The 15,532-nt window shown below is 60.7% G+C and overlaps 2 protein-coding genes across 2 annotated transcripts; both read left to right on the top strand.

The window, feature by feature from the left end:
• The first annotated feature begins 976 nt into the window (after window positions 1-976).
• On the top strand, window positions 977-4,654 carry LOC133216946 (aldehyde dehydrogenase family 3 member B1-like). The gene is made up of 7 exons (XM_061362045.1): window positions 977-1,092; window positions 1,177-1,262; window positions 1,468-1,549; window positions 2,101-2,487; window positions 3,523-3,689; window positions 3,773-3,872; window positions 4,461-4,654. Exons 1-7 carry the CDS (start codon window positions 1,029-1,031, stop codon window positions 4,652-4,654), a joined length of 1,080 nt encoding a protein of 359 aa, XP_061218029.1. The 5' UTR covers window positions 977-1,028.
• Window positions 4,655-7,454: 2,800 nt separating this feature from the next.
• LOC133216945 (NADH dehydrogenase [ubiquinone] iron-sulfur protein 8, mitochondrial-like) lies at window positions 7,455-10,915 on the top strand. Its single transcript, XM_061362043.1, has 7 exons — window positions 7,455-7,546; window positions 8,476-8,523; window positions 8,638-8,700; window positions 8,781-8,870; window positions 9,920-10,092; window positions 10,182-10,310; window positions 10,689-10,915. The coding sequence occupies exons 2-7, from the start codon at window positions 8,484-8,486 to the stop codon at window positions 10,818-10,820; spliced, it is 627 nt and encodes a 208-aa protein (XP_061218027.1). The 5' UTR covers window positions 7,455-7,546; window positions 8,476-8,483; the 3' UTR covers window positions 10,821-10,915.
• Window positions 10,916-15,532: the final 4,617 nt, after the last annotated feature.

Genomic DNA, 15,532 nt, shown 5'->3' with positions numbered 1-15,532 from the left:
TATATAGGGATAAGGTGTATATAGGGATAAGGTGTATATATATAGGGATAAGGTGTATATATATAGGGATAAGGTGTATATATATAGGGATAAGGTGTATATAGGGATAAGGTGTATATATATAGGGATAAGGTGTATATATATAGGGATAATGTATATATAGGGATAAGGCGTATATATAGAGGGATAAGGTGTATATATATAGGGATAAGGTGTATATAGGGTTAAGGTGTATATATAGGGATAAAGTGTATATATAGGGATAAGGTGTATATAGGATAAGGTGTATATAGGGATAAGGTATATATATCAGCATAAGGTGTATATAGGGATAAGGTGTATATATAGGGATAAGGTGTATATATAGGGATAAGGTGTATATATATAGGGATAAGGTGTATATATAGGGATAAGGTGTATATATAGGGATAAGGTGAATATAGGGATAACGTATATATATAGGGATAAGGTGTATATAGGGATAAGGTGTATATATATAGGGATAAGGTGTATATATAGGAATAAGGTGTATATATATAGGGATAAGGTGTATATATATAGGGATAAGGTGTATATATAGGGATAAGGTGTATATATAGGGATAAAGTGTATATAGGGATAAGGTGTATATATATAGGGATAAGGTGTATATAGGGATAAGGTGTATATATATAGGAATAAGGTGTATATAGGGATAAGGTGTATATAGGGATAAGGTGTGTATATATAGGGATAATGGCTCCCTGTGCTCAGCCCCCCTTTGAAGCCCAACTGGCCGAGATCCTCCTGTGCAAGAACGAGCTCCACGCGGCGCTGAACAACCTCAGCCAGTGGATGAAGGACGAGCCCGTGGAGAGGAACCTGGTGAGAGCAGGGAGAGGATGGGGCCGGGACCCACACCCTGCACAGAGCTGGGTGCGATGGGGCCTGCAGCGAGGAGATGGGGTCCTCACGAGGGGGGTGTCCTGCAGGCCACGCACCTGGACTCTGCCTTCATCCGCAAGGAGCCCTATGGGGTGGTGCTCATCATGGGGCCGTGGTGCTGCCCCGTCAGCCTCCTCCTGGGGCCTCTCATTGGGGCCATCGCTGCTGGTGAGCTGAAGCATCCAGGCTGGGGTGCCCCAAGGGCTGGTTGTCACCGGTCACTGCAGTGATGTCCTCTCCATCTCCCCCCAGGTAACTGCGCTGTCCTCAAGCCCTCCGAGATGACCAAGAACGTTGAGAAACTCATGGTGGAAGCGCTGCCCGGTTACCTGGATACAGTAAGGAGCAATTCCTGCCCTTCCCCTGTCCCTGCTGAGGGCCATGGGGCTCCCAACCCTGCCTTGCCCTCAGCAGCACTGCTCTGAGCTGCTGCTGTGCCTCCTAACACTGGTGTCCACATGCCCGGGATGCTGCTGGTGGGGATGGGGACACCACAGACGTGGGTGATGCTGAGCATGGGGGACCCTTCCTCTTGCATTGCAGGACTGCTTTGCCGTGGTGACCGCCGGTCCTCAGGAGACCACGAGGCTGCTGGAGAACAAGTTTGACTACATCTTCTTCACTGGTACGTGCAGAGCAGAGCCTGCCCTGGCCTTGGTGCAGTGTGGGATGGGGGGTCCGCTGAACCCCTCGCTGCTCCTTACCTTTCCCATCCATGTGAGTTGCTGGGCAGCATCCCCTTACTGGTCCGCTATGAAGATAGGGCCCATTGTGCTGGGGATCTGGTGTCGGGATGTCTGAGCATCTCATAGCCGTAACTCGGGTTCGTAATGGGTGAACTGGGGGACATCATGGTGGGGATGGAGATGAGGGCTCAGCCTCCACTGAGGTGGGTGCAGGACAGGAGTGGGGCTCGACACGGCTCTCCTGGCTCCTCATTGAATGCCTTGGGTTGGAAAGGACCTTTGGATCATCCCTTTCCAATGAAGGGAAGGGCACGGGTTGGGCTGTAGCATAGACCCACAGAACCCACCAGGTTGGAGAAGACCTTTGAGACCATCACATCCAACCTTACCCCAGCACTGCCGAGGCCACCCCGGACCCACGGCATTGGGGGACCTGGGTTTGTGACCATGGTGGGGTCCTGCACCTGCTGCATCAATCCCTTGCCCGCAGGCAGCCCGCCCATGGGGAGGGCGGTGATGGCAGCCGCTGCCCAGCACCTCACCCCAGTGACACTGGAGCTGGGGGGCAAGAACCCCTGTTACGTGTCGGAGCCGTGCGACGTGCGCAGCGTGGCCCGGCGGGTGGCCTGGGGCCGCTTCTTCAACGCGGGGCAGACCTGCGTGGCCCCCGACTACGTGCTCTGCAGCCTGGAGCTGCAGGAGAAGCTGCTGCCCGCCCTGCGCGAGGCCATCACCGAGTTCTACGGCTCCGACCCTCGGGGATCGCCCGACCTGGGGCGCATCGTGGACCAGAAGGAATTCCAGCGCATCCGGATGCTGCTGCGCAGCGGGAGGGTGGCCATCGGCGGGCAGGCGGAGGAGGAGGAGCGGTACATCGGTGAGGGCTGCGTCTGCATCCTTGAGCTTGGGTCCTGGGGAGGGTCCCGTCAGTGATGGGGAGGTTCTGGATGGAGGGGATGCTCTGGGAAGCGTCTCATGGGAACCATAGAATAGTTTGGGTTGGCAAGGACCTTAAGATCATCCAGTTCCAAACCCCCTGCCATGGGCAGGGACACCTCACTCTAAACCATGGCACCCAAGGCCCTGTCCAACCTGGCCTTGAACACTGCCAGGGATGGAGCATTCACAACCTCCCTGGGCACCCATTCCAGTGCCTCACCACCCTCACAGGAAAGAATTTCCTCCTTAGATCCAATCTAAACTTCCCCTGTTTCAGTTTGAACCCATTACCCCTTGTCCTGTCACTGCAGTCCCTAATGAAGAGTCCCTCCCCAGCATCCCTATAGGCCCCCTTCAGACACTGGAAGCTGCTCTGAGGTCTCCATGCAGCTTCTCTTCTCCAGGCTGAACAGCCCCAACTTTCTCAGCCTATCTCCATACAGGAGCTGCTCCAGCCCCTGAGCATCCTCGTGGCCTCCTCTGGACTTGTTCCAACAGTTCCATGTCCTTTTTATGCTGAGGACACCAGAACTGCACACAATGCTCCAGGGGAGGACTCACGAGAGCAGAGCAGAGGGGCAGGATCAGCTCCTTGGACCTGCTGGTCACGCTCCTTTGGATGCAGCCCAGGATAGGGTTGGTTTCTGGGCTCAAGCGCACACTGAAGCCAGCTCATGTTCATTTTCTCATGGACCAGCACCCCCAAGTCCTTCTCCTTGGGCTGCTCTGAATCTCTTCCCTCCCAGCCTGTAGCTGGGCCTGGGATTGCTCCCACCCAGGAGCAGGCCCTTGCACTTGGCATGGTTAAACTCCATGAGGTTGACATCAGCCCAGCTCACAAGTGTGTCAGGGTCCCTCTGGATGGCATTCCTTCCCTCCAGCTGGATGCATTGCCCTTCCACAGAGGAGCTGTGGGGAGAGGACCAAGGCGTCACCTCCAACCTCTGCTGCCATTGGGGTGGTGTCTCCGCAGCTCCCACTGTCCTGGTGGACGTGCAGCCCTCGGATCCCATCATGCAGGAGATCATCCTCGGCCCCATCCTGCCCATTGTCATTGTGGCCAGTGTGGATGAAGCCATTGAGTTCATCAACAGCCGCGAGCGGCCGCTGGCTGTGTATGTCTTCTCCTCTGATGAACAGGTACGGCCATGGGGCTGTGGGGAAGGGCTGGGGCTGGAAGCAGGCTCCAAGCCTCACCTCCACCTCCTCTGCTGCCCTCGCAGGTGGTGGCCCAGGTCCTGGAGCGCACGAGCAGCGGTGGCTTCTGCAGCAACGACACCCTCATGCACATGATCCTGACCTCGCTGCCCTTCGGTGGCATCGGTGGGTGCAAGCCCCATGACCGCTGTGAGCTGAGCCTGAGACCATCCCTGGCAGTGCTCAAGGACACAGGGGCTTGGAGCAAGCTGCTCCAGTGGAAGGGGTTGAAGCTGGATGGGCTTTAAGCTCCCTCCCAACCCAACCCATTCCATGATTCCACTTGGGCATCCGTGTAGGCCACCTGCATGGTCCCCTTTAAATCACTTTCTTGGGAGGCTTGGCCATGGCCAGCGCTCCCCATGATGCTGGTGGTAGAAAGCAGCTGGATGAAGATGTGGTGCCAGGCACAAGTCTCCATCACCGGCTGCCCTATGAGAGGAGCTTAAGTATCATAGGATCCCCAAGTGGTTTGGGTTGGAAGGGACCTTAAAGCTCATCCCATTCCAACCACAACCCCTTCCACTGGAGCAGCTTGCTCCAAGCCCCTGTGTCCTTGAGCACTGCCAGGGATGGGGCAGCCACAGCTTCTCTGGGCACCCTGTGCCAGCGCCTCAGCACCCCCCCAGAGGGTCCTGTACCAGCTGGGGATACAGGATGGGATGAAGGCTGCCCCCATCCAGCCGCCGCCTGGAGCCCTGTGCTGTGTTCCAGGGGGCAGCGGGCTGGGCAAGTACCACGGCAAGTTCACCTTCGACACCTTCAGCCACCAGCGCGGGTGCCTGCACCGCAGCATGGGCCTGGAGGCCCTCAACGCCCTGCGCTACCCCCCCTACAGCCAGCACAGGGTGGGCATCGTCTGCGCTGCTGCTGGGGTGAAGCACAAGGGCTCCTGCACCCTGCTCTGAGCATCCCCCAGCCGCTTGCATCCCTCCCTGCTGGCACTGGTGCCCGTGGGCGGTGAAGGTGTTGCCTTCCGTCCGGTGAGGCTGCGTGCTTCCCATCCCATCCCATCCCATCCCATCCCATCCCATCCCATCCCATCCCATTCTATTCCATCCGATCCCATTCCAGTTCATCCCATCCCATTCCAAACCATTCCATCCTATCCCATTCCATCCCATCCCATTAAAACCCATTCCATCCCATCCCATCCATCCCAGCCCATTCCATCACATCCCATTCCAGTCCATCCCATTCCCTCCAATCCCATTAAAACCCATTCTATCCCATCCCATTCCAGTCCATCCCATTAAAACCCATTCTATCCCATCCCATTCCAGTCCATCCCATTAAAACCCATTCTATCCCATCCCATTCCAGTCCATCCCATTAAAACCTATTCCATTCCATTCCATCCCATCCCATCCATCCCATCCCATTAAAACCCATTCTATCCCATCCCATTCCAGTCCATCCCATTCCATCCAGTCCCATTAAAACCCATTCCATCCCATCCCATCCCATTCCATCCAATCCCATTCCATCCAATCCCATTAAAACCCATTCCATTCCATCCCATCCCATCCATCCCGTCCCATTCCAGTCCATCCCATTCCATCCAATCCCATTAAAACCCATTCCATTCCATCCCATCCCATCCATCCCGTCCCATTCCAGTCCATCCCATTCCATCCAATCCCATTAAAACCCATTCTATCCCATCCCATTCCAGTCCATCCCATTCCATTCAGTCCCATTAAAACCCATTCCATCCCATACCATCCAATCCATCACATCCCATTCCAGTCCATCCCATTCCATCCAATCCCATTAAAACCCATTCTATCCCATCCCATTCATTCCGTCCCATCAGGGTATGGGATGGAGATGGGGGTCAGGAAGAGGGAGGACCTCGGAAGGTGCACTGGGAGCTGGTGGGGGTGCAGGAGGGAGCGGAAGGGTCCCACTGGTCCCTGTTCCCATCACTGCTGGCCATGGCAGAGGGGCGGAAGGGCTCTGGCTGATGCCCTTTGGCAGTTCACCCTTTGGGAAGGCCCATAGCGATGTTCTGCTCCCCAGTCCTGGAGCTGGGCTCATCCCAGTCCCCTTTGCCCCTTGTCTTGCATGGATTGGGCAGGTTCAAGCCATTCCCCTTGGCCTGTCCCTACAGGCCCTTGTCCCAAGCCCCTCTCCAGGTTCCCTGCAGCCCCTTTAGGCACTGGAAGACCGGACCTAAAGGGGCTTCTTTATCCGTACATCCCACAGGGATGCTCCTGTCCCATCCCATCCTTTCCATGGCAGGACCACAGCCATGGGGCTGCCCCTGTGGGCCCCATGTTGATTCCTGGGGTGGTTTTGACCCCACTGGGCTCACGCTGCCCTCGGGCAGCACCTCTATGGGGAGAATCATGGTGCCAGCAGAGGACAAGAACCCCTGTGATGGGCAGAATATGGCCCGGGTGGTGCTGGAGATGCAATGGGATAACCCCATCATCCGGGAGGAGGGATCTTCAGGCGCATCCTCAGGGTCCAGCACGGATGCTGCCACCACCTCCATCTGCAGCCAGGAGCAGCCGCTGGGTCCTCTCCTCCTGCAGAGCTGGGCCGGCAGCAGCAGCATCCTCAGGTCCCATCCGGATGGGAGGGTTTAATTCCGATCCAAGCAGTCCCTTCCCAATGGTGGGATGGGAAGGAGAACGGGAAAACCGAGGGATGAGAGAACAGTTGAGTGATGGAGCACAGGAAATATAGGGATAAAAGGAAACGGAGAAACACAGCAAGGGATGCACAGCTCCCAGTCAGTCCCGTCCCCCCTTTTCTATACTGGCCATGGCATGTATGGAATATCCAGTATGGAATATTTAATATGGAATATCCCTTGGGATAGCTCGGGGCAGGTTCCTGTCTCTGCTCCCAGCTCCCTGGCAGAGCAGGAGAGGCTGGAACCTCCTCGAGCAGGGGTAAGTGCTGCTGAGCATCACCCAGTGATGGGTCTGTTATTGGAGCCGGTCTGAGCCTGGTGCCTGGGCTGATGCTGGGATCATGGAACCATGGAATGGGCTGGGATGAAGGGACCTTAAAGCTCCTCCAGCTCCAACCCCTTCCACTGGAGCAGCTTGCTCCAAGCCCCTTCCTATGTCCCTCATAGTGACGAATTCGTTCCTTACATCCAACCTGGATCCCCCCTGTTTCACTCTGAACCCATCACCCCTTGTCCCATCGCTCCAGTCCCTATAAAGAGCCCTCCCCAGCATCCCTGCATCCCCTTCACACACTGAAGCTGCTCTGAGCTCCCCACGCAGCCCCAGTGCCCCCAGCCTGGCTCCATCCGGAGCTCCTCCAGCCCCGCAGCATCCTCGGGGCTCCCCTGCGCTCTCTCCATCACCTCCGGGTCCTTGCACTGGGGGCACCGGTACCGCACCGCTCGGGACCCTGCCCATGGCCCCGCTGTCATCCTAGGGCCGGTCCCGGGGATTCCGGTGCCTCCGACCCGCCTGCAGCGGGGCCGCGCTCGGTGCCCTCCTCCGGTGCCGCCCCCGGACCGCCGGTGCCCGGTCTCGAACCCGCGACCCACGCACCCACCGCGACCGCAGCCGCCATCAACACCGGCCTAAGGCTTAGCCCCGCCTCTCCTCACCCTCTAGCCAATCACCGCCCAGCTTCGCCGCCTCACAGGCCAATCCACGGCTCCCTCCATCCTACCCCTTCCTTTGCGCGGCGGGACTCAGCCAATGGGAAGCGAGCTTAGCTCCGCCCTTCCCGCTGAGGCCCCGCCCGATGTCCTTCGCCGCCGCTTCGCGCCTGCGCAGTGCGGCCCGGGGGCGGCCGGGGTCAGGACGGCGGGGTCCTTGCGGGAGGTGAGCGGAGGGGGGGCCCAGGCCCTTATGGGGCCCCCCCGGTGGCCGTGGAGGTTTACGGAGGTCTATGAGGGTCTATGAAGGGCCATGGAGGTCTATGAGGGTCTATGGAGGGCTATGGTGGTCTGTGAGGGCCTATGGAGGGCCATGGAGGTCTATGAGGGCCTATGGAGGGCCCCGGAACCCGCTTAGAGCAGGGGCTGGATGGGCCCCCCCGGGGGCATGCGCCTGGTCCCATAAGGGGGGTGGCAGTTGGGCCTTGGGGTGCTGTGGGGCAGGGGAGGCTGAATGGGGGCATTAAAGGGGTACGGGGGGGGGGAAGGACATCCGGGTCTTTTATGGAACATGGAGGGGGTCAGGACCCATGGCGGGGGGGGGGGGGAAGACCCCAGGGTTCCTTTGGGGTGGGTGTTGGGATCCTTGGGTCTGTTGGGAGGGTGTGGGGGGGTGACAGGGCCCTGAGTCTCTTATTGGGGGGGGCAGGACCCCTGGGTCTGTTATGGGGGGATATTGGGACCCCTGGGTCTGTTATGGGGGGATATTGGGACCCCTGGGGGGGGGTACCTCATTGTCTTGTATGGGGAGAAGACCCCTGGGTTGCCTGAGGGGGTGGTTAGGACCCCAGTGTGTTTTGTTGGGGGTCCAGGACCCCTGGGGGTGGGTGGTGGGGTACCCCAGTCCCTATGGGGGGCAGGATCCATGGGTCCCTTGAGGGGAGGGTATTGGGACCCCTGGGTGCTATGGGGGGTGTGTGAATATCTTGGTCCCTTATGGGGGCAGAGAACCCCTGGGTGTCATGGGGAGGGTGGGGGGGTGGAACAAGCCCCCTGGGTCTCTTGGGGGGGGATACCCGGGTATCTTATGGGAATTGGGGGGGGGGGTGTCCCAATCGGTGGTGAGCACCAGGCCAGGCCCCTCTGTGGCTGCAGGACCGGATATGGCTGCGCTGCGCTTGGTGTCCCGGGCTGCCCACCCAGGTGAGCCCCCACCGGGACCCCATTGCCCCCCTTTTACTCCCCTATCACCCCCCCATCAACCCCCTTGTCCCCCACCAACACCCCCTTGACCCTTCTCTCTTCACACCCCCCCAGGCCCTCCAGCCCCTCTGGGCTACCTGCGCCTGGTCGGGACCACCCCCCGCAGGGGCTGCTACAGTGAGTAAAGGACAGGCTGCCCCATCCCTGCCCCACAGCAGCTGCTCCGTGGGGTGGGCCCAGCTCCCTTCTCCCCCCAGAGTACGTCAACGTGCAGGAGCCGGCCATGGACATGCGCTCCATCACCGACCGCGCGGCACAGACCCTGCTCTGGACCGAGCTCATCCGAGGTGAGCCCTGGAGCTGCCTCCGCAAGGAACAGAGCCCTCGGGGCCTCCTCAGTGGGGAGCGGGTCCAGAGGAGGCCCCGAGGATGCTGCGGGGCTGGAGCAGCTCCGGATGGAGCCAGGCTGGGGGCACTGGGGCTGTGTGGGGAGCTCAGAGCAGCTTCAGTGTGTGAAGGGGATGCAGGGATGCTGGGGAGGGCTCTTCATAGGGACTGGAGCGATGGGACAAGGGTGATGGGTTCAGAGTGAAACAGAGGAGGTTCAGTTGGGGATAAGGACTGGCACTGGGGCAGAGCACAAGGATGTGGAGCTGTTGGAGTGAGGTCAGAGGCCACGAGGATGCTCTTGTATGGAGCCAGCCTGAGGGCACTGGGGCTGTTCAGCCTGGAGAAGAGAAGGCTGCGTGGAGGCAATGATCCTATGGAAACTAAGCTTCCATCTCCCCTTTGAGGGCAGCTGGTGATGGACGTTGTGTCTGCAGCACGTATGCAGCTGACCTACACTAACAGTGAGAGCTGGCCATAGCCAAGCCTCCCAGGAAAGTGCTCTGAAAGGGACCATACAGGTGGTCCAGGTGGATGCCCAATGGAATCATAGTCATGGAAAGGTTTGGGTTGGAAGGCAGCTGAAGGCTCCTCCAGCTCCAACTCCAACCCCTTCCACTGGAGCAGCTTGCTCCAAGCCCCTGTGTCCTTGAGCACTGCCAGGGATGGGGCAGCCACAGCTTCTCTGGGCACCCTGTGCCAGCGCCTCAGCACCCTCACAGGGAAGAGCTTCTGCCTAAGAGCTCAGCTCAGTCTCCCCTCGGGCAGGTTCAAGCCATTCCCCTTGGCCTGTCCCTACAGGCCCTTGTCCCAAGCCCCTCTCCAGGTTCCCTGCAGCCCCTTTAGGCACTGGAGCTGCTCTAAGGTCTCCCCTTCAGGAGCCTCCTCTTCTCCAGGCTGAACAGATGCTGCTTGAGGGATGTTTCCATGATGCTCTGTGCATCCCTGCTCTCTCTATGGGGCACCAGCCCCCACCACGCACACCATAACCCATCTCCTCCTCTCCCAGGCCTCTCCATGACTCTGAGTTACCTGTTCCGGGAGCCAGCCACCATCAACTACCCCTTTGAGAAGGGTCCCCTGAGCCCCCGCTTCCGGGGGGAGCACGCTCTGCGCCGTTACCCCTCTGGGGAGGAGAGGTGCATCGCCTGCAAGCTCTGCGAGGCCATCTGCCCGGCACAGGTCCAGCCTTCCCCCTCTTCCTCCTCCTCCCCGTGGGGCGCTGGGTGCCCCCATTGAGGGTGACACCGGCCCCCCCTCATCCACCACAGGCCATCACCATCGAGGCCGAGCCCCGCGCTGACGGCAGCCGCCGCACCACCCGCTATGACATTGACATGACCAAGTGCATCTACTGCGGGTTCTGCCAGGAGGCCTGTCCTGTGGATGCCATCGTGGAGGTGAGGATGGGGCAACCACAACCCTGTGGGGGGGCATAGAGCCAGCATCTCCTTAGAGCAGCTCCAGTGCCTAAAGGGGCTGCAGGGAGCGTGGAGAGGGGCTTGGGACAAGGGCCTGTAGGGACAGGACAAGGGGAATGGCTTGAACCTGCCCGAGGGGAGACTGAGCTGAGCTCTTAGGCAGAAGCTCTTCCCTGTGAGGGTGCTGAGGCGCTGGCACAGGGTGCCCAGAGAAGCTGTGGCTGCCCCATCCCTGGCAGTGCTCAAGGACACAGGGGCTTGGAGCAAGCTGCTCCAGTGGAAGGGGTTGGGGTTGGAGCTGGGGGAGCTTTCAGCTCCCTTCATCCCAACCCATTCCGTGCTCTCCCACCCTGGCAGGGTCCCAACTTCGAGTTCTCCACGGAGACCCACGAGGAGCTACTCTACAACAAGGAGAAGCTGCTCAACAACGGCGACAAGTGGGAGGCCGAGATCGCTGCCAACATCCAGGCTGATTACCTGTACCGGTGACACCCAGGCCTCCCTGCTCCCCAATAAAGGGTCTGGGGGGGGATCTGCCACCGTCACCCCCCCCCAGCACTGGGGCCACCAGCCCCTTCCTAACCTGGAGCTCTGGTTTCCTCTGTTCATTCCCAGCGCTGGAGCAGGGAATGGGGGGAACCTCCCAGGGGTCCTGGGCATCACTGCTGGAGGAGGGCCTGGAGCCCAAGGGTGATGGGGAAGGGCTGAGGGAGCTGGGGGGTTCAGATGGAGAAGAGAAGGCTCAGGGGGGACCTGATGGCTGCCTCCAACTGCCTGACAGGAGGATGGAGCCAGGAGGGGCTGGGCTCTGCTCCCAAGGAACAAGGGATGGGACAAGAGGAACCGGCCTCAAGCTGCACCAGGGCAGGTTTAGATGGAGCTGAGGAACAATTCCTGCCCCAGAGGGTGCTCAGGCATTGGAACAGGCTGCACAGGGCAGGGCTGCAGGCACCGGCCTTTGGGGTGCTGTGAGGATGTGTGGATGTGGCTCTTGGGGCCATGGGTTAGGGGTGCCCCTGATGAGCTTAGAGGCCCTTTAACCCCGGCCGGTTCTGGGTTCCCTCCTGGCCGGGGTTTAGGGATGAGGGGAGGAAGAGGTGCGGGGTGAAGAGGCTCGGGGCGGGCTCAGTGGGAGGGGACGCCCCTGCCTGCACCCGGCCTTGTTCCAGCCTCCTGCCCCGGGGGGGGGTCCCGCTGAGCAGCGGGGCCGGGTTCCTCCTCCCGTGCCCCCGGACGGCCCCGTTCTTAGGGGGGGGCTCCCCCACCTCCGGGTCCGGTCCCTCCCCACGGCCGGGCCCTTCCTGGGGAAGAGGAAGTGCGGAGCCCGCTGCGGCCCCGCGCTGCCGGGTAGGGGCGGGCGGGCGGCTCCGCGCCGGGGCAGGGGCGGGGGGGTCCCGGGTCCCGTCGGGGGGCGGAGGGAAGGGAAGGGGAGGGGAGGGGAAGGGGAGGGGGGGTCCGGTCCCCGTGACCGTGACTCAGTGGGGCCGGGGGGGGGACGGGGATGGGAAGGGTTTTGCAATGCGGAGCCTCGCGTGTCCCAGCGCTTCCCGAGGGACCCGCGACCGGACGGCTCCGCGCTGCGATCCCAGCCCCTGCGGTACCCGGTTAACGTCGAACCCTGCTGATACCTCGGTAACATCGAACCCTGCCCGTACCCCGGTAACATCGAACCCTGCCGGTACCCCGTTAACATCCAACCCTGCCGGTACCCCGGTAACATCCAACCCTGCCGGTACCCCGGTAACATCGAACCCTCCCCGTACCCCGGTAACATCCAACCCTGCCGGTACCCCGGTAACCTCCAACCCTCCCCGTACCCTGGTAACATCCAACCCTGCCGGTACCCTGGTAACATCCAACCCTGCCGGTACCCCGGTAACATCCAACCCTGCCGGTACCCCGGTAACATCCAACGCTGCCGGTACCCCGGTAACATCGAACCCTGCCGGTACCCCGGTAACATCGAACCCTGCCGGTACCCCGGTAACATCCCCTCCGGTACCCCGGTAACATCGAACCCTCCCCGTACCCCGGTAACATCCAACGCTGCCGGTACCCCGATAACATCCAACCCTGCCGGTACCCCGTAACATCCAACCTGCCGGTACCCCGTTAACATCCAACCCTGCCGGTACCCCGGTAACATCCAACCCTGCCCGTACCCCGGTAACATCCAACCCTGCCGATACCCCGGTAACATCCAACCCTCCGACGGTAACATCCAACCTCCGATACCCGTAAATACCGCCGGTACCCCGTAACATCCAACCCTGCCGGTCCCGACACCCTACCCCGGTAACATCCAACCCTGCCGGTACCCCGGTAACATCCACCCTGCCGGTACCCCGGTAACATCCAACCCTCCCGTACCCCGTAACATCCAACCCTGCCGGTACCCCGGTAACATCCAACCCTGCCGGTACCCCGGTAACATCGAACCCTCCCCGTACCCCGGTAACATCCAACCCTGCCGGTACCCCGGTAACATCCAACCCTGCCGGTACCCCGTCGTACCCCGGTAACATCCAACCCTGCCGTACCCCGGTAACATCCAACCCTCCCGGTACCCCGGTAACATCCAACCCTGCCGGTACCCCGGTAACATCCAACCCTGCCGGTACCCCGGTAACATCCAACCCTGCCGGTACCCCGGTAACATCGAACCCTCCCCGTACCCCGGTAACATCCAACCCTGCCGGTACCCCGGTAACATCCAACCCTGCCGGTACCCCGGTAACATCCAACCCTGCCGGTACCCCGGTAACATCCAACCCTGCCGGTACCCCGGTAACATCCAACCCTGCCGGTACCCGGTAACATCCAACCCTGCCGATACCCCGGACACAACCCCGCCGGTACCCCGGTAACATCCAACCCTGCCGGTACCCCGGTAACATCCAACCCTGCCTGTACCCCGGTAACATCGAACCCTGCCGGTACCCCGGTAACATCGAACCCCGCCGGTACCCCGGTAACATCCAACCCTGCCGGTACCCCGATAACATCGAACCCTCCCCGTACCCCGGTAACATCCAACCCTGCCGGACCCCGTAACATCCCCCGTACCCCGGTAACATCCAACCCTGCCGGTACCCCGGTAACATCCAACCCTCCCGGTACCCCGGTAACATCCAACCCTGCCGGTACCCCGGTAACATCCAACCCTCCCCGTACCCCGGTAACATCCAACCCTCCCCGTACCCCGGTAACATCCAACCCTGCCGGTACCCCGGTAACATCAACCCTGCCGGTACCCCGGAACATCCAACCCTCCCGTACCCCGGTAACATCCAACCCTGCCGGTACCCCGGTAACATCCAACCCTGCTGGTACCCCGAAACACCCCGTACCCCGGTAACATCCAACCCTGCCGAACCCGGTAATCGAACCCCCCCGTACCCCGGTAACATCCAACCCTGCCGGTACCCCGATAACATCGAACCCTCCCCGTACCCCGGTAACATCCAACCCTGCCGGTACCCCGGTAACATCCGACCCTGCCGGTACCCCGGTAACATCGAACCCTCCCCGTACCCCGGTAACATCCAACGCTGCCGGTACCCCGATAACATCCAACCCTGCCGGTACCCCGATAACATCCAACCCTGCCGGTACCCTGTTAACATCCAACGCTGCCGGTACCCCGGTAACATCCAACCCTGCCGGTACCCCGGTAACATCCGACCCTGCCGGTACCCCGGTAACATCCAACCCTGCCGATACCCCGGTAACATCGAACCCCGCCGGTACCCCGGTAACATCCGACCCTGCCGGTACCCCGGTAACATCCGACCCTGCCACCACAGGTACCCCGGTAACATCCAGCCCTGCCGGTACCCCGATAACATCCGACCCTGCCGGTACCCGGTAACATCCAACCCTGCCGGTACCCCGGTAACATCCAACCCTGCCGGTACCCGGTAACATCGAACCCCGCTGGTACCCCGGTAACATCCAGCCCTGCCGGTACCCCGATAACATCCGACCCTGCCGGTACCCCGGTAACATCCGACCCTGCCGGTACCCCGGTAACATCCAACCCTGCCGGTACCCGGTAACATCGAACCCCGCTGGTACCCCGGTAACATCCAACCCTGCCGGTACCCCGGTAACATCCAACCCTGCCGGTACCCCGGTAACATCCAACCCTGCCGGTACCCGGTAACATCAACCCCCGGTACCCCGGTAACATCCAACCCTGCCGGTACCCCGGTAACATCCGACCCTGCCGGTACCCCGGTAACATCCAACCCTGCCGGTACCCCGGTAACATCGAACCCCGCCGGTACCCCGGTAACATCCAACCCTGCCGGTACCCCGGTAACATCCGACCCTGCCGGTACCCCGGTAACATCCAACCCTGCCGGTACCCCGTACATCGACCCACCCCGGTACACCAACCCTGCCGTCCCCGGAACATCACCCGCCGGTACCCCGAACTCAACCCTCCGACCCCGGTACATCAACCCGCGTAACACCAACCCTGCCGGTACCCGTAACATCGAACCCTCCCCGACCCGGCATCCAACCTGCCGGACCCCGTACATCCACCCTCCGTCCCCTAACATCACCCTCCGACCCCGGTAACATCCAACCCTGCCGGTACCCCGTTAACATCCAACCCTGCCGGTACCCCGGTAACATCCAACCCTGCCGGTACCCCGGTAACATCCAACCCTGCCGGTACCCCGGTAACATCCAACCCTGCCGGTACCCCGGTAACATCCAACCCTGCCGGTACCCCGTAACATCCAACCCTCCCCGTACCCCGGTAACATCCAACCCTGCCGGTACCCCGGTAACATCCACCCTCCGTACCCCGGTAACATCAACCCTCCGACCCGGTAACATCCAACCCTGCCGGTACCCCGATAACATCGAACCCTCCCCGTACCCCGGTAACATCCAACCCTGCCGGTACCCCGGTAACATCCGACCCTGCCGGTACCCCGGTAACATCGAACCCTCCCCGTACCCCGGTAACATCCAACGCTGCCGGTACCCCGATAACATCCAACCCTGCCGGTACCCCGATAACATCCAACCCTGCTGATACCCCGTTAACATCCAACCCTGCCGGTACCCCGATAACATCCAACCCTGCTGATACCCCATTTGCATCCCACCCCATCTCCATCCCTGCTGTGCTGCCCCCCCTCACACCCCATCCCTCACCCGTCTCCATCCCTCTGCACCCCCCC

The sequence above is a fragment of the Neopsephotus bourkii genome, unplaced genomic scaffold, assembly GCF_033783945.1.
Source record: "Neopsephotus bourkii isolate Nb327-2 ecotype Australia unplaced genomic scaffold, CSIRO-AGI_Nbou_v1 NB_1074, whole genome shotgun sequence".
In the NCBI taxonomy this organism is placed as follows: domain Eukaryota; kingdom Metazoa; phylum Chordata; class Aves; order Psittaciformes; family Psittacidae; genus Neopsephotus; species Neopsephotus bourkii.
This window is presented reverse-complemented; position numbering and strand designations above follow the sequence as displayed.